A 19,139-nucleotide genomic window follows, 5' to 3' on the forward strand; every position below is an offset into this window, starting at 1 on the left:
ATGTGATTCAGCCCATAGGCTCATGCTACAACACAGTATGATATACCAATAATCTCACCATTAGTGTCCATGCTAAGGAGAAGTAAAAATATTTCACTCTCACTCTCAACCATATATAAAATATTCCAATGTCCATATGAAAGATCATAATCTTATATCAATGTTATAGAGAAATAAAGCAGTTAAAAATTAAAAAGGAACTATATATAGATTATATGAAGCAACTAAAAAAAATTTTTTTATAGCTAAAACATTTAAGTAGTCTTAGTGCTTTATTCCCAAGTAAATTTTGATCCATTTTTTACCTTAAAAAATGCACCATAAACACTAAAAAATACAGGTGGTCTCTTTATATATATATATATATATATATATATATATATATATATAAGAGAGAGAGAGGATTTTGCACTCTAAAAGAAGTTTTCACATCAAGAGGTTTGATTCTTATTGACTCATATGGGTCTATACTGGTATTTAAAACAAAAATATATTTATAACAAAAAATATTTTACTGTGAACCATAAGAAAAATATTTCAATGTCCATGTTAAATAACATAATTTTATAGATACTTTATATAGAGAAAAATAAAATAATTTAAATTAAAAATTTTCTTATATTTTCACTTTAGTGAGAAAGATTGAGAGAATTCTTATTCCATTAATAGTTGCTTTCTAATTCAATGTATGAGAGATATTTGTGATTTTTTCAATGTTTAATATGGATTTGATATGTAATATTTTAGAAAATATTAATAATAAAAATAATTAAATATATATGTACTAGGAAACAAATATGAGGGGGCATATTTTAACATTTTAATGTAGAGAACTTGAATTATAAATAAAATATTTCAATGTCAACCACATATATTATACAAGCTTAAATCCATCTTAACTTTGGATCAAATCTCTTTTCGCTCTAAAAGATGTTTGAAATCCATCTTAACTCCAGATCTACCAAGAGCCTAGAGGGATCAAATCTCTTTTCACTCTAAAAGATGTTTGCATCTCAAGATATTTTATCACTATCGGGGCTTGGTAGATCCAGAATTAAGATGGATTTAGGCTGGTTATAAAATAAAACTATAGATCCAGAAATAAGATGGATTTAGGCTGGTTATAAAATAAAATTATAAATATTAATTGATTTAATAAATGCAAATATCTATATTTGAAAGATTCATTAAATATCTATATCTATATCTATGAGGCGATGTCTAAGTATGTCATGTCTCCAATAAAATAATAATAATAATAATAATAATGTCTGCACAAAACAAAAATGAAAATAACCATATAGATCAAAAAAACTACAATACAACTTTTTTAATATTTATTTTAATTAAATATTTGTAAAATGAATACCATATCCTATGGATATTTTAAAATCTTCAAAGACATAAATATTTCACATCAAAGTTGTAATATTTGAAAATATTAATTTGAGGTAGTTTTATTATAAATTTTATTATCATGTCATGTAAATAACATCTTTAAATCTAATATTAATATTAATATTAATATTATTATTATTATTATTAAATCTAATATTAATATTAATATACTATAGTATTAATATTATTAGATTTAATAACTTTGGATTAATAATTTGAGGAAAGGTTTGCATCTATAAGGATTTGATCCCTCTGGGGCATCATAGATCGGGAGTTAGATGGATTTGGTATTTATTTCTTTTAACTTTTTATTATAAATTGAGCAACATTTAAATGTTTATCCTCATCCATTTTTGGCTCTATATTACTTTAAACTTTTCATTTTTCTTTAATTGAACCAACATTTAAAAATGTTGACAAACTTTTTTACATTACACCTACACATCCTCCTATAGTGGACTGTAAGCACCTCTCAACCCAATGAATACTACATAACTATAAAGTTAAAAATGTCATATAGTACATTAACGATTAATTACTTGATCCTCAACCACTAACAATGACAAAGAATAATCATTGCTTATATGACAAATATAAATGACAAGCAATGTTCCACCATCAGTTATATTGGAATCATCATTATTAGTATCATCCTTCATTCTTTGCGTCTTGTCTAGCCTTTGTGTCTACCTTGATCCTCTAGGGAAATAAGACAATAGCAGCCAATTTTGATTAATTCAAGCTTTAAAATATGGTAGGAAATAATAACATGCTTAATCAATTATTGTTTTTGAGTGAAGGGTACATTTTTGCTAAGGCCGTGACAGAGAAGTTCAACAATCAACACCACCAATATCAAGGTACATGAAGGGCTTGGTACTTGTTATCGCTCAAATTGTACGTTGGAGATAGTGAAAGCTTTAACCCACATTGTACAATCCAAATGGAACCTCAGTATGTCACCCATTGTCACCTCAACAACTTAGCCTCTTTCAGCCATCTCTCCTCCAAATTCGAGGGGGGCTCCCCTATTAGGATCACTAGGGCTTAACTAGAAGAGTGCAAGGTGATGTCAAAAATAGGATTAGTGAAATAGTGTTTGGTTTTTTTATATAGATAAAGAAAAAGGTGATGGAAGGACTTGAACGTTAATGCCTGTATCCTTCAAGGATGATGGAGTCAAGGTGAACCAAGTGGCAAAATGAGATCCTCTTAGGTTGATATTGTCGACTAAATTCAAGGGAGTGGGTTTGGTCTAGCACAAAACTTGTCCCCATTGTTTAACCTCCCTGATAACTTTCAAATATGCTTAGGAGCGACCTTTCTTCTGAGTGGCATCTCTAGCCTTCAATCTATGTGTCTAGTGTATATGAGATCCTACGTAATTCAGAGCTCCCCTCTAGATACGATTCAGTTGCTTGGATCGACCAACCTACAAGCAAAGAAACTCAAGTGGAGTACTAATTGGCTCCTTCCACATAGAATATTAGCCCCTCGATGACAGAAATTGTTAGCCTTAGCATAATATTATTGATTACCAAGAATAGTTAGAAGAGTATGCATCGAGACATATCAAGAAAAATAAAAATATTTAAACCACATAAAAAAGCCCTCAACAAAGTTTGGTCTCAAAGATATTTTCATTAATTTCCAAGGCGCAAAATGCTCTCATGATCCAACCATGATTACAAAATGAGGAAAACGTCTTTCTTTATAGGAGGAGGCTCGAACTCTTTTACAATAAAATATTATTATTTTATATAGAGGACTTAGTCTGGAAATACCAAGTCCTTTTCTAAATTAAAAAGAAAAAAAAATAGACATTATAATAATTTTTTCTTCTTTCTTTCATATACAATGATAATATAATGAGGCCCCATAGATTGCTCTCAGCAACGAACCGACCAAAAAAAACGAAAGTCACAACGAACTAACAAAAAAAATGAAAGGCCCATTCCTTGATTAATTCGACCCTATTGAAGTGAGGACTTTGTGTTATTTAATGAATCTTTTTCTAGATCCACCACATAGGATTTTGTGTTGTTTAATGGATCTTTTCCCGGATCCATCACATTAGGAATTTGTCATGGATCCATCACTTCTGGAAAAATATTACTTAAGTAATTCAAATTCTTGACCTTGTTGAAATGAGGTTAATTTGTCTTGGATATGGACTTCCGGAAAAAGATTACTTAAGTAATTCAAATTCTCGACCTTTTTGAAATGAGGTTTCTATGTTGTTTAATGTATCTTTTTCCGGATCCATCACATGAGGAATCATTAGGAAGTGATTCCTAATGTGATGGATCCGAAAAAAGATTCATTGAGTAATTCAAACATTTTCAATATATTACACTTTGCACTCTATTTGCCCAAATCCATACCAAAGACTTTACCCAAAGACATTAACATATAGCTTGATGACAGCTCACTCACAATGAAATAATGCCTCGGGAGATGTGAAATTTGTTATGGTTCGATTGGGTGAGCCAAAATTTCCGGTGAGCAATAAAATAATATAATGCTTGTTCGCATGCTAACTTGACGGTGCCACGATGGAGTTTGGACGGTTTTCTTCCCTTCCTCAACTACAACTACGCATAAATTTAGGCCCACGGCCCTAGCTCTAGCCACCACCTCTTCTTCTCGTGGAAATAGCCCCTATGTATCCACTAGTCATGGAAAATCCTTATGGTGGATAAATTTGTTCACTGATTGCCGCACCAAATTTGTCCAACAAGACCTCCACGAACCATAAATGGTGCTTGCAATGAAATGGCTAGTTCTGTGCTAGCTTGGTTAAGAACCTTCAGCTTCCTTGAAAGTACCACTGTGGAATGTGGCTGGGGAGCGACAAACAAGATAATGGCTATCACGCCCCTATCCCAGTGGTAGTCTTCCAACCACACATAGGCAAGTGCGACACCGCCGTACCTTTTCTTTTCACCAATACTTGAGTACATGGTCTACGCCTACTTCAACACTTAGTCAATTTTCCAAACAAGTGTTCTTTAGCAATGCAACAGAATAAACATTCATCAAGTTATCTTCTTCAATTATCTTTTATCAATATGCAGCGAAAATCACAATAGCAACACAAGTACGCCCATACATACTTGGGAGGGGCAACTCCCGTAAAGTCTACCCAATCAGTTTATAATAAAACTTCAATAATTTACAAATGTGCAATTTTACAGCTAAGTCGTGCAACCAACCATTCAGTTTGCACACTCAGACAATTTTACCAAAGTCCACCAGGCAACTGTGCCCAAGCTGTGCAGCTCATGCTGCCCCTTGTCCGCACCAGAAACCCCAATATAAGTCTTGGCACAACTCGTGATGCCTTTGTTCGATGTCCACTCGAATCCACTCACACCATTCAACTGTTGGTTAACATTGTCGTGATGGTTTTGTCCGCGGCTTGCACCTATCGCAATCCAACCTTCGCCCGACCCCATGTCAAAACAGTGCACCCGAACTTCTGTGCACACTCAGCAAGTTCGCCCGTCGGTGCGGGCGCATGACCCGCACACAGTGCGGTTTTCCCTACCACCCGTTCACCCAATTCGCATCACGACATTGCACATGGTCTCAACCTCCACTTGGTCCACCAATCGCACTATGGGTCCCTTGTATCAAGAGAGGGCGCACCTGACCGCTCATCGTGTTGCCTCGCTTGGGCGCGCGCTTGCTCAAACACCTAACTCGGGTCGCTCGGTGTGCTTGCTCGTCGCACACTCCCATCGCACATCTCGTCGTACATCTCATCACACAACTCGTCGCATATAACCGACATCCACCTCCGAGTTGCCTTTAATCGAACATATTGACCTGAGTCACCTTTAACCAAACACAGGCAACTGTCACACTTCCGTCGTGACCGCACGCCTTTAACCGCGATTGTCGATTTTTTGACTCTCTCGAGCACTTGCCAACTCGAGGCCCTGACAATGGCCACTTGGAAACGTTACCTCCACCATCGCCGAAAACACAAAGTCTGTAATGACTGGTTCCTAAGCTTGTGTATTCAATGAAATTCGCCTGCAGTTGATCTGATCAGAACTTATCTACCTTCTTTGGAACAGAGGTTTACCTTTTTTGAAAGCAGTAACACCCCTAGCTTAGTTGCGCTCCAAACAACCTTACAACATTACGTGCCTAAACTGAAAGCAGGGGTGCCGCCATGGTCAAAAGGAACCAAGCTGCTAGAAACATCGTGTGCTGCCATCTAAACTCTAGAGAGAAAAAAGAAAGGGCCAGGTATGCTATATGATAAAGGCTTTCACTAAGTGTTTTGCTTGTCACAGGTTTCCTCTCATGGCCCAAATGGCATAGAGTTGATCGAAAATGACATCCTTATAGTTGGTTCCTCAATTTTATTCTAGGAAAAGTTGAATTGTTAACTTCAATGTCTCACCAATAAGGACATCACTGATAGCACAGACAACACAAATATATCCAGATTCTACTATTTCAGCTGGGACTTTCATAAATTTCTCGTACGCAATGACCTCATTGACTTTGCCATGGAGTACCATGTGCTTCAAAGTATCCTCCAGATTTTGTTGATTCTCTTGAATTTAAACATATTTTGATATGTCGAAGGTAGTCCTGGAACCATTTCAGATGCAACAACATCTACATGTTCGTGCTTACAAATCATGGGAAATGCTTCACCAATAAATGTGAAAGTAACATCATTTATATCCTCATACTTTCAAATTTTTTTAATGATTGCTTAAATATTTCTTCTGTTTGTGAAAAGTCCTAACCCAGAATCCCAACTGCAGCAAATTGATGTTACTTCTCCTACTTGATTAAATCATGCAAGTTATTTACTGTATTCTACGGTAAATTTTGAAGCAAATACATCTGCAGCCTTCACTTAATTTACATATATATGGAAACGAAATACTGAGCAAGAAAGAAAAATACAACACATAGGACAGTTATTTTTGGACAAATAGTCCCTGGAAAAACCCAACTTGGGAAAACTAGTGCAATAACTCTGAGGGTTTATTATTATGTAGGAGAACTTCTAAGTACAATTCTAGGATGCTCAATTAGCGATCCGATACAGAGAGAATACTAAACAAAAGACTGGTGAAATGACCTCACCCTATTACTGGAGAATCAGTGACTAATCCTGCTGCTCTGGAGGCTTTGCGTCATCCTCTTGTTGAAATTTCTAAATGTTACCCATTAGAAATCCCTACTGCATTATCTGGTTTATTTCACCTACTTGTTTACTCCTTAACAAGTTATTTATTCATATAAATACTGGAAATAAAGACAAACACATCCTTAACTCATATATAGATCAGTAATTGAAATACTAGACAAACACACAAGGGACACCGTTATTTTTGGACAATCGTCCCCGGAAAAACCCAATGAGGGAAAACCGGTGCAGCAATTCTGAGGGTCTTATTATTATGCAGATTTCTTGAGTACAACTAGGGTGCCGAACTGGCTCACCCAACAGAGATTTTTACATGGCAATAATACCTCTTCTCGGAGACAGATATTCACCTTCTCAGCACTAGTTTGTCCCACGACTGTATAGCTCTGGAACCCTCTGTGTCAGCCTTCTGCCTCTCTGTGTCAGCTCTCTGACCTTCTGTGTCATCCACGCAAGCCCCTCAGCCTCTGCGCAGTCTCTAACTGCCTCTACGTGGCTCCTACTACCTCTGCGTCAGCCTCTTCAGTCTCTGCGCTGACCCTCTGACACTATCTCTGCCTCTCTACTATGTACTCACTACCCCTCGCTACAACAAATCACTTGTTCGACTTTCTCAGAAAACCCCGCTCCAGAAAATCGAACTGACTGATCAATCTTGGTGTATCTTCAATTAACCCTCAAGCCTCCTCTTATACTTTTCCTGTTGAGTCTTCAACGACCAAGATTAAGTCTTTAATCAACGGCTAAGATTAGGTTTGGCTTGATCCATGTCATTTAGAATCATCTCACCCAGTTTTATATTAATACCCATTAATATTTTAATTTTCCTAAGTTTAGACTTAGGAACCCCATTAAAAATATTAATTATTTTAATATCTCTCTAACTGGGTGGAATTTCCCCAAGCCATTTCTGGGTCTTGGAGATCTCATGTGCTTTAGCCTCTCCACCAATTTTCAAGGCTAGAGCACATCCGATGCTACCACAAATCAACACTCCCTCTTAGCGTGGAATGTGCTTTAGTAATGCTCCACTATTGAACATCACACTGATTCTTCCAGCACCAGTACCTGTGTTGATGCTTGGCCTGCTGCCCAACATCCACTGCACTACTGCTTCTTGTACTGTTGCCCATGGCTTTGCCACTGCCACTGCTACATTTGTACTGCAACTTACTCTCAACATGCTACATCATGCTGCCCATAGCACTACCACTGTTAACTGCTGCGATGCAACTCAGTTACCGAGAAGTAAGTAATTGATCTACCCAAATACTGACATCCTTGTCAATCCAGAAGCCTCCTTATGTTGAAGCTACCTCTGCTGCTAACCTGTGCTCCCTCTGCGCTGTTGCAAACACCTCTGTGCCTCTTGCACTACTGCAACCACCTCTGTGCATCTCGCACTGCTGCAAACACCTTTGTGCCTCTCGCACTGCTGCAACCCCCATTGCGCTACTACTGACCCCAACACTCTAGCACTGCCTTGTTGCTTCATCACATCTTTCTCCTACCGACATCCATCATCCTGCTACTGTCACTCGGGGCTCCTGTAGCCGAATATGATCCAAGAGTTTGGGTACCTCAAGGATTCTGCCCCTCATCTTCTGTACTCCTCCTATCTATAGCTCGATGTCACCCCACCTCTTCTCTAGAGGTGCATGAGCACTCATGGCACAGTTGTCATCTGTCTTGACTTCTTTCTTCGCCTTAGCCGGAGCTGCCTTGGAGTCAAAAGCCTCTCCCTTGTTCTTCTTCCTAGGACACTGGGTTGCATAATGACCCAACTCCCCACAATGGAATCACTTCACCTTGGAGATGTCCTTCTTCTTCCTCTTCCCCTGTTGTCTCACAGATGCTAGAGCTGCATCCTCCTCCTCCTCTTTCTTGATTCATCCCCCTTTGTTGCTACTCCACACCTTGGTCAACCGTCTGATCTCTTCTTGACGAAGCGCTGCCCACATCTCTTCCCATCCTGGAAGATTAGCTCTGCCCAAAATACTTTGGACAAATGTCTCCCACTCCTCGGAGACTGCATTCAAGGTGGTCCTCACCATGAATTCTTGATCCGGTGTGGCCCCTATGGAAGTAAGTTGGTCCCGAAACTCTTGCAATCTGAGGAGGTATAAATCTATCTGCTCCCCCTTCTGCATCTGATACGGCCGCAACTGATTCTCTAATAGCATCTTCTGTTGCATGGAAGTGCCTTGATACAATGTCGTCAAAGTATCCCACATCTCCTTTGCCGGGTTCTTCTCGACAATATGTGGTACGACATGATCCTTGACCCCATCAAGGATTATGCACTTTGCCTTCACCATTGCATCCTCATTCTTCTCATTATCAGTTGGGTCTACTGGAATAGCCACGGTTCTCAAGGCGAAGCCCTTGATGTGATGTCTATCCAGAACAGACAGGATCTTGGCCTTCCAGATGACAAAGTTGGAGGCCCTGTCCAACCTATCCTGATCCCTTAGTCCGTTCATTGCCATCTCTGCTCCTCTTCTGGACTCCCTTTGAGTCTCGACTTTCCTCCTGGAAGTTCTCTTCTAGACTCCCTTTGAGTCTCGATTTCCCTGTTGGAAATCTTCCTGCCAACTGTCAATCTGATCCTCTCTAATCCTCTTTGCAACTGCAACTCGGATCTGGATTTCTTGGCTAGAAATCTGTCAAGGCAGCGACTCCCTCTACCTTGGTTTTGTCCCGTTAGGTACTGTTCTGCTTCGACAGCAATAGCACCCCACCAGCTTCCTAATCCACAATCTGCCCATAGCTCCCTATGCCCCAACAACTGAAGAAACTGAGCCTTCCAGCTCTGCGCAATCCTAACAAAGGCTGAATCACTCCTTTGGCCAACTGCGTCAAGCCTACCTGACTGAGTAGGATGACGTGGCTCTGAGCCTCTTCTGCCTCTACGTTGGCCCTCTCTCTGGCTCGAAATGATGATGTAGGCCCTTTGCGTCACTCCTTCTCTGCTGCTTTCTACTTAGGAGCAGCTCTGTCTCTCGGGACAGCTACTACTGCTGCAAATACTTCTGATTATGTTGGTGCCTTCAGTCCTCCTGTGATCTGCAATGCTCTGATACCATGTTGAAATTTCTAAATGTTACCCATTAGAAATCCCTACTGCATTATCTGGTTTATTTCACCTACTTGTTTATTCCTTAACAAGTTATTTATTCCAATGTTGTTAAAAGCGCGAGCGGGATTAAATCGGCGCCGGGAATAAAGCGGAAAAAATCGGAAAAAGCGGGAAAAAAGCGAGAAAAAAGCGTTTGGTACAAAAATATTCATTTTTTTTCATTTTTTTTCAATTTTTTTAATATCTAAACCATCTACAACATAAAATAAATACATTGACACGTAAATATGATAAAAAAACTAATATATAAGATGTTTAATATCATTTCTAGCGCTAAAATCACACATAACATTGAATCATGTCCTGAATAGTAAGTCCTGACTCATGAGTCCCAGCTCAGCCTCAAAATATCAACAAAAAATATAATAATGTATCTCATCATGTCATAATGTCATATACAATAAAATGAAAGTCTAATGACCAAAAAAAAATCCAAATTTTCATTATAAAACTCGCTGCCCCGCGCCCCCGAGCTTTTTTGCGAAAAAAGCGGGCTTTTTTCAAAAAAGCGTGCTTTTTTCGAAAAAAGCGGCAAAAAAAATTTTAGGCGCTTTTTTCCCATAAAAAGCGCGATTAAATCGGCTTAGGGAAAAAAGCGCGCTTTTAACAACACTGATTTATTCATATAAATACTGGACATAAACACAAACGCAACCTTAACTCATATACAAATCAACAACTGAAAATACTAGACAAACACACAAGGGACATCGTTATTTTTGGACAATCATCCCCGGAAAAACCCAATGCGGGAAAACCAGTGCAGCAGTTCTGAGGGTTTTATTATTATGCAGATTTCTTGAGTACAACTAGGGTGTCGAACTGGCTCATCCAATAGAGATTTTTACATAGCAGTAATACCTCTTCTCGGAGACAGATATTCAACTTCTCAGCACTAGTCTGTCCCACGAAAATCCTTCCAATGCTTCTCCAAGGCTTTGCGTCAGCCCTGCTAGCCTCTGCGTAGCTCTGGAACCCTTTGCGTCAGCCTTCTACGTCACCCACGCAGGTCCCTCAGCCTCTGCACAGTCTCTATTTGCCTCTGCGTGGCGCCTGCTGCCTCTGCGTTAGCCTCTTCAGTCTCTGCTTTGAACCTCCGACACTATCTCTGCCTCTCTACTATGTACTCACTGCCCCTCGCTGCAACAGATAACTTTTTCGACTTTATCAACAAACCCCGCTCCAGAAAATTGAACTGACTGATCAATCTTGGTGTATCTCCAACTGACCTTCAAGCCTCCTCTTATATACTTTTCCTGTTGAGTCTTCAATGACCGAGATTAAGTCTCTAGTCAACGACTAAGATTAGATTTGGCTTGATCCATGTCATTTAGAAGTTAGAATCTTCTCACCTAGTTTTATATTAATACCCATTAATATTTTAATTTTCCTAAGTTTAGACTTAGGAACCCCATTAAAAATATTAATTATTTTAATATCTCTCTAACTGGGTGGAATTTCCCCAAACCATTTCTGGGTCTTGGAGATCTCATGTGCTTTAGCCTCTCCCCCAATTTTCATGGCTAGAGCACATCCGATGCTACCACAAATCAACACCTCTACTTGGCCTCTGCGTAGAACTGCGTCACCTTGGGCAGCTTCTGCGTCACCCCTCCTGTGTATTATGTTGCCTCTCCTCTAGATCCTCTGCTAGCTGAGAAATCGACTTTCTGCCTCCCAGACTCACACCTTGGATTCCGACAACTGAACTTTGACTTCCCTTAGCAGCAACTCCACTTCCCCTCAAGGACTGCAATGCCTCTGCGTCAGCACTGCGTAGGCCAGCGTCAACCTTCCTCTGGACATCTTTCTATTCACTCTCTGCCTGGTACTCTTTGGAAATTCCTTCTCCCGGATTCTAACTGCCCCTCTGCTGCAAGATCTCAATCGATTTTCCTCCTGAGAACTTCTCACCTCAGAATCAGGAGGAAAATCGATTTTCTCAATTTCTCTGTGTATTTTCCAAATGACTCTCAAGCCCCTTCTTATATCTTTCTATTGGACAACCAATGGCCTCGATTACATCTTAATCAAAGGCTCAAATCATTTTGGCTTGATCCGTGGTTTCACCCTTGATTAGATTAATACCCATTAATATTTTAATTTTCCTAAGTTTAGACTTAGGAGACCCATTAAAAATATTAATTATTTAATAAAATCACTTCTGGGTGGAATTTCCCAAAAAAATTTCTGGGTTATTTGGAATACTTTTGCTCAAACCTCCTTGCAAAATTTGAGGCTTAGAGCACATCTGATGCTACCCCAAATCAACACTCCCTCTTAGCGAGGAATATGCTCTAGCAATACACTGCCTCTCTGCATATTGCTTTGACTCTAAAGCATCATTTCTGCGTTGTTGATGTTTGACATGTTGTCCACCAACTAGCTATTGTTGGTATTGTATTGTTGCCTTTGACACTACCACTGTCAATGCTACATCTGTACTACAACTCCCTCTACATCCGTGCTGTTGCTGGTCCTGCTACCCAACGCTACATTTGCACTGCAACTCTCTCTCAAATGTTGCATTTGCTATGTTGCCAGCACTGCCTCTGCTAACACTGCATCCGTACTGCAACTCAATTGCTGAGACAAGCAACTGAAAACACCCAAAACTCGACAAGTATCCAGTGGATACTCCTCGGTGCTTAAATCCTAACTGTTAGTCCCATGTTGCATCTAAAGCCACTGCGCTGCTAAAGCTTTGCACTATGCCTCCTCGCACTGATGCCTCTCTGCTCTGCGCTACTCAGTCTCTGGCTCTCCTAGCCACTACATCTGTGGAATCAACACTCCATGGCACCAACTGAAACTCCACCATCCCATTATTATTGATCATGGGCTCCCGTAGCAAGGTGACGATCCAAGAGGTGGGCTCCTCAAGGATCCTGCCCATCTGTAGCTCTATCGAACTACAATTCTATATTAGCCAACCTCCCTCCTGGAGGTATCTTGGTTGTCATGGCAAACTCTTCCTCCTATTCAATCTTTGCAGCTGCAACCTTAGGATTGTCCTTTTTCTTCAAGGGACACTGGGATGCATAGTGGCCCATCTCGCCACATCTGAAACATTTCACCTTGGAGATGTCCTTCTTTCATCTCTGTTGCCCTTGTTGTCCCTTTGATGTAAGGGCTGCGTTATCCTCCTCCTCTACTTTGGGCTTCGACCCACTGCTGCTGCTGCTTCCATCAAGTTTGACCTTGATCAGGTCTCTCCTCAACTCTTCTTGTTTCAAAGCTACCCACATCTCATCCCAATTTGGCAATGTTTCTCTGCCCAGGATACTCTGGGCAAAGATTTGCCAATCATCTGAGACGGAATTTAGAGCTAGTCTCACTAACTCCGAATCCTAATGTGTATGTCCCGCAGCTGACAACTCATCACAGGTCTCCTTCAATTTCGTGAGGAACGAATTCACACGTTCTCCCTTTTGCATTTGAGAAGATCTCAACTTCTGCTCTAAGTACATCTTTCGCTGCTCAAAAGATCCCTGATACAATGTGGCCAAGGCATCCCACATCTCCTTAGCAGTCCCTTTGCTTGCAACGTGGCACACCATGTGATCCTTAACTCCATCCAGGATCATCCTCTTCGCCTTAGCCATCTCAGCCTTGTACTTTTTCAATGGATCTGCATCCGCAGGTTCAGCACCACATTATCAGCGTACATCTTGAGGGCATGCTTATCTAGAAGGAAGGTCATCCTAGCCTTCCAAATGGCATAGTTGGAAGCCCCGTCCAACTTGTCTTGATCCCTCAAGCCACGGGTTTCCATCTCCTCTGAGAACTGTCGAATAACTCCCTCTTTCTCCCTACTGCGTAGCTCCTAGGCTGACTTATGCACTCCTTGGTAAGCTGTTGCTCTTCTGCTGCTCAGTAGTTGAGAAATGTTGATTTCCTCGGCAAGAAATCACTAAGGAAGTATTCCTTCTGTATGCTCTGCTGCTTCTTTCTTCTGACATCTTTTCAGCCTGGCAAAGTTGCCCACTGAAAAATATATGTCTACCAACTACTCCTCATGCTAAGGCTCAACGCTACTCCCTTTGCCACGACAAAATTCGAGCTGGAAGCTCTCTCTCCGTTAGCTCACTTAGAGAAAGACTTACCTCGAATTTTCAACCCTCCGACTTAGAACTGCGCGAACCCTCTGGGGTTTTAACTTGCTGCCTTCTGCAGCTTTTCGATTTCCCCTTTTGCTCAGCGCTGGGGTTTCTAGTTCTGCTCTTCTTATCTCACCTACACTAGCTCTGATACCATGTGAAAATTCCTAACTCAGAATCCCTACTGCAACAAACTGATGTTACTTCTCCTACTTGATTAAATCATGCAAGTTATTTACTGTATTCTACGGTGAATTTCGAAGCAAATACATCTGCAATATTCACTTAACTATCATATATGCGGAAATGAAATACTGAGCAAGAAAGAAAAATACAACACATAGGACAGTTATTTTTGGACAAATAGTCCCCGGAAAAACCCAACTTGGGAAAACCAGTGTAGCAGCTCTGAGGGTTTATTATTATGCATGAGAAATCTAAGTACAATTGCCTAGGATGCTCAACTAGCAATCCAATACAGAGAGAATATTGAACAAAAGACTAGTGAAATGATCTCACCCTGTCATTGGAGAATCAGTGACTGATCCTTCTGCTCTGGAGGCTCTGCATCACCCTCTATGTGGCCTCTGTGCAGAACTGCATCACCCCTCCTAGGTATTACGCTGCCTCTCCTCTGGATCCTCTGCTCGCTGAGAAATAGACTTCCTGCCTTCCAAACTCACACCCTGGCTTTCGACAACTGAACTTCGACTTCCCTCAGCAGCGACTTGACTTCCCCTCAAGGATTGCGTTGCCTCTGCGTCAGCACTGCATAGGCCAACATCAGCTTTCCTCTGGACATCTTTATGTTCTCTCTTTGCCTAGTACTCTCCAGAAATTCCTTCTCTCGGATTCTCACTGTCCCTCTGCTGCAAGATCTCCTCAATCGATTTTCCTCCTGAGAACTTCTCACCTCAGAAAATCGATTTTCTCAATCTCTTTGTGTATTTTCCAAATGACCCTCAAGCCCCTTCTTATATCTTCTTGTTGGACAACCAACGACCTAGATTACATCTTAATCAAAGGCTCAGATCGTCTTGGCTTGATCTGTGGCTTTTTTTAGAAGTTTCACCCCTGATTAAATTAATACCCATTAATATTTTAATTTTCCTAAGTTTAGACTTAAGAACCCCATTAAAATTATTAATTATTTTAATAAAATCATTTCTGGGTGGAATTTCCCAAAACGCTTTCTGGGTTCTTTGGAATACTTGTGCCCAAGCCTCCATGCAAAATTTGAGGCTTAGAGCACATCCGATGTTACCCCAAATCAACATTGTTGCATCAAGGAGTTGAGTTGTGACTTCTTGCAAGAACTGGTGGGTAGGCAATGCCTTCGGGGCCTCCATTCCTGCCTTCTCAAGAATGGAAACTACCAACTGTGCAATTCTTGAAAGATTTCCCATAGTTTTCATCTTCAACAACTTTTTTTACTCCCTCCTCTGTTGCAGCAAACTTCTCCTAAAACTGTGTCAATATGCTGCCCCAAATGTGCTGATCTCTGCCCTTCTTTAATAATCAGCCTTGAATTGTGAAAAAATTGATATAGGTACCTGCTGGAAGAGGGGTAAGGGTAACAATACTAATGATTAAATGCCAATTCCATACTCATAAGTGATAGACTCCAATGAAATGTTGCAATCTCACCAATCTTAAAATCTTGAAAACCATTAAACTTTGAAGGTCTTAACTTTGAATGGGATATGAAATTCTACTTTCTTTATTTGAAGTCCTATGAGGTTTGAAGTCCAATAAGGTTGGAACCACTGTCAAACAACCATAAAAAAATGCAAGCATTTTTGGTGAAAACTAAGTCAAAAACCACAATGCTTATGGTTGACAATATCGTGTATCAAAAGGTCCTATGTGTCCAGGACTGCCTAGAGAGCCCGTGGGGAGTGCCCGGGGAGCATCTAGGGATTGTATAGTGCGCATCCTAGGAGTGCCTGGGGAGCACACTCTGAGCTCTGGGAGCATCCCAGGGAGTGCCACTCTCCCCAGGTTTAGCTTCCTGGCTTGTCGGATGCGTTCCTCTACCATCTTGGCCTGGACCACCTCTTCAACATCAGTAATTGCATTTTTTCCCCTTCTTCCAGATCACTTGCACCCAGGAGTTGAGGCTTTGCTGTTGTGTTTCCATCTCTTATTTGTAAAATGCCTGCTGAGGCTTCAACTCTTGTATGTTTTTATTGTCTGATATTTGGAGATGTGAGTTTTCCTGGTGTTTCATCTTGGTGACCAATTGTTTGAGATCCTGAACCTCCGAATGTAATCTGTGTTTTTGTGATTAAAGGTTATCCATTCCCGCCAGCATAGTTTATATCTGTTCTGCTCGGTAGGAAAAATCAGGGGAAGAAGCCAAAGCATCATGTATTAATGCGGTGACTGCAGGGCTGTAATCACCCTGTTGATCGTGGGTGCTGTTGCCATTCCCCTGCAGATCCTGCTGTCTGCTGTTGCTGAACCCCAATTCCTGTTTGATGTTGCACTCATTGCCCTGCTTTTTGTTACAAACCTCCTGTATTGTCTTATTGCCCATTGTCCTGTTGCTGCGTGCTGTTACAGGACCCCTTATTGGCCTGTGGTCTGCTGCCTGCTTTTTTGTTAACACTAACAGCTGGTGCTTCTGTTATGCCTGGGTGGAGAGATTGTGGATGCTGGTGGAGTGCTGTGATGAATGAAGCATCCACAAAGAAGGGAGACAAGAACCCATCACCGTGTTGTCCCAAGGGCAGAAAATATATTTAATAATATGATAAAATTATACATGACATGAATGAGAGGTCTTCATGAAGACTCCTTTATAGACTATCTAAGAGACAAACTCTATACTACTATTGCAATTAGTGTAACGTAATTTATGTTTTTTATCATAGTAGAATCACAATTCAAGTTTTGTTTGGAAAGTGGTGGTTTATCTTGGATTTTGTATTTGTGTGTAGTAAGGAATCTACGTTAAATATTGAGACAGTAGCTATTATTAACATCTTTCTAAACCTTTATCATCTCCATTTATAGTCATATGGGGAAATTACTTCAGACAAATACTTCGACTTCATAAAAAAGTATGTCGTTGGCATCGGCCCATGGAAGGACACCATTGTACCTCCAGATTCAAAAAATTATTTGACAACCCCAACAGATCTTGTTGCTAAAGCTCATGCACATGATTTACAGGTATGCATGCTAGTACCTTTTGCATTCATGATTCTTTGAGCCAGAAAAACGGATTTCTTTCTTTTCTCCTGATAGTAACGTTAATATGAGAATAGAATAGATGAAGAGATTCTGTAACTATTTGTGGATTTTTTTTCCAAGTTAATATTTTCCTTACAATTACTTGTTATTTAACTTGCTACATCATGATCATAATCCTGCATTTCTAACTATTTCTTTTGTTTTACATTTCAATGTGGTCTCTTGCCTATCCTCCTATTCCATATTAGACTGCTGTAGCACACAGTGTCTAACATACCATTTTCATTCATAATCATTGAGCCAGCAAAATAGGTTACTTTCTTTTCCTTGTGGATAGTAAGGTTACTAAGAGATAGGATTAGATGAAGAGAGTCTGGAACTATTTGTGGATGTCTTTTCTAAGCTATTTACATTTTTCTTACAATTACTTGTTCTTTAGCCTGCTAGATCATAATCACAATACCGCAGTTCGAACTACTTCTTTGTGTCATTTTATATTTGAATGCTGTTGTTTATTGCCTATTATCTTATTCTGTTTTGGACTACTGTAGCACATAGTGTCAAACGTGCCATTTTCATTTTTCAACATTAAAGATATTCCTTCAATGAATATCTTTAATCCATTAACATTCATTTTACTTTTCTAAACATGCATTTTCAGGTTTCCTTTTCTTGTTATCTTTTTCTGTCCATGTTGTGGTCAGATCTCAGATATCAAGTTTTGATCCAGAATGGACCACTATAGTATTTGTCATCCATCTTGATTCTTTCAGAGTGGAAAAAGTGGAGGAATCTGTAATGTCCCTTTTCGAGAATAGGGGACAGGAGTGTTAAATTGCAACGAAACTCTGCAACTACTTTGTAAATTATTGAAAACTAGGCAACTGAAAACTGAAACCAAATTTACTTTCACCAAGATACAAAGTTTCTTGACAAATTAGAAGCAGTGGAATAAAAACAGCAGAGATAAAAAACACATCACACAAATTGACACGTTTGTTTACTCAGGAAACCCAACAGGGAAAACCTGTGCCTTTGTTGTGGTATTTTATTGATTGTTCTTGAGCAATTGATCTATTACAAGGCAATCTGTCTCTGAGAAAGCATTTTGCTTCTTCTCACTAATCTCAACTAATACAATTGATCTTGTCTTGCCTTGATCACTGCTTGACCTTGGCCCTGTAGTACACAACTATTCCCCTGCTGAATCCTTGACTTGCCCCTATAATCCTTTGATCGTGCTTCTTGATCTTTACACACTAGGAGCTCCTATTTCTATGCGCACTAGGTCACTATTTCCTAGCGCACGGGAGGCTCCTAAAACCTAGCGCAAATCCTCCTATTATCTTGCGCACTTGTGGTCTCCTATTTCTTGGGACACAAATTCTCAACTCTGTGCAAATCTCCTAAATCCTAGTGCACTTGTGATCTCCTATTTCTTAGGACACAGGCTCTGCGCTTTCCACAATCAAAGATCCTCTCACAAACTTGTAAACAAACTTATGAATTCCTGTGCCTTCGTCCTCCTCTTTATATACTCAATTTGAACATGCAAAGAGGCCCAGTTCTATTTTAGAAGTTGAGTTTTGATTAAGAGCTAACTGAGAGTTCTTCTTGTCCTTTCTCCAATCAACAATGGAGTTCTTAACCCGTTCCTTTCTCCAATCAACATTGGAGACTAACTCATTTTTCCTTCTAACTCACTCTAACTGAACTTGTCACTGCCACCTTGTTCTGTAGTCAAATTGATGAAGACTCCACCTAGCAGAAGCTTCAACTTTACAAATGCTAACTTGATGATTATTCTAGTAAACTAGAAATAAACTCATCCTAATTGAAGTCTAACTCATGAGCTCACACTCATGCTCAAGAAAGACAAACCAAAGTCTTCATTGGCTAGGCACAAGCCAAAAGACCTTTACTCACTACATTTTCAACAAGGAGAAAATTAATTTGATTATTTAATGTCATCTGAAAAGTGATAGTGAGAAATTGAATTAAAAAGGGGACTATTAAGTGATTCTTGATCTAATCAAGAAATAAAATCTATTAAGTTACTTTATTAATAAAAAGTGATCCATGGTATTTAAACAACCCATAGTATTTGGATCAGGAAAATTAC

The 19,139-nt window shown here is 39.8% G+C and overlaps 1 protein-coding gene across 1 annotated transcript in view; it reads left to right on the plus strand.

Annotated features, from left to right (window-relative positions):
• LOC149263227 (glycerophosphodiester phosphodiesterase GDPD6-like) overlaps positions 1-19,139 on the plus strand; it is a 348,803-nt gene that overhangs the window by 302,538 nt on the left and 27,126 nt on the right. Inside the window, exon 7 of the mRNA XM_089387397.1 lies at positions 16,838-16,996. Coding sequence (XP_089243523.1) covers positions 16,838-16,996 — 159 coding nt within the window. The remainder of the gene's footprint in view (positions 1-16,837; positions 16,997-19,139) is intronic.

The sequence above is a fragment of the Pinus tabuliformis genome, chromosome 6 (genome assembly GCF_031772625.1).
Source record: "Pinus tabuliformis cultivar Carrire ecotype Pingquan chromosome 6, CPIR1, whole genome shotgun sequence".
NCBI classification, from domain to species: domain Eukaryota; kingdom Viridiplantae; phylum Streptophyta; class Pinopsida; order Pinales; family Pinaceae; genus Pinus; species Pinus tabuliformis.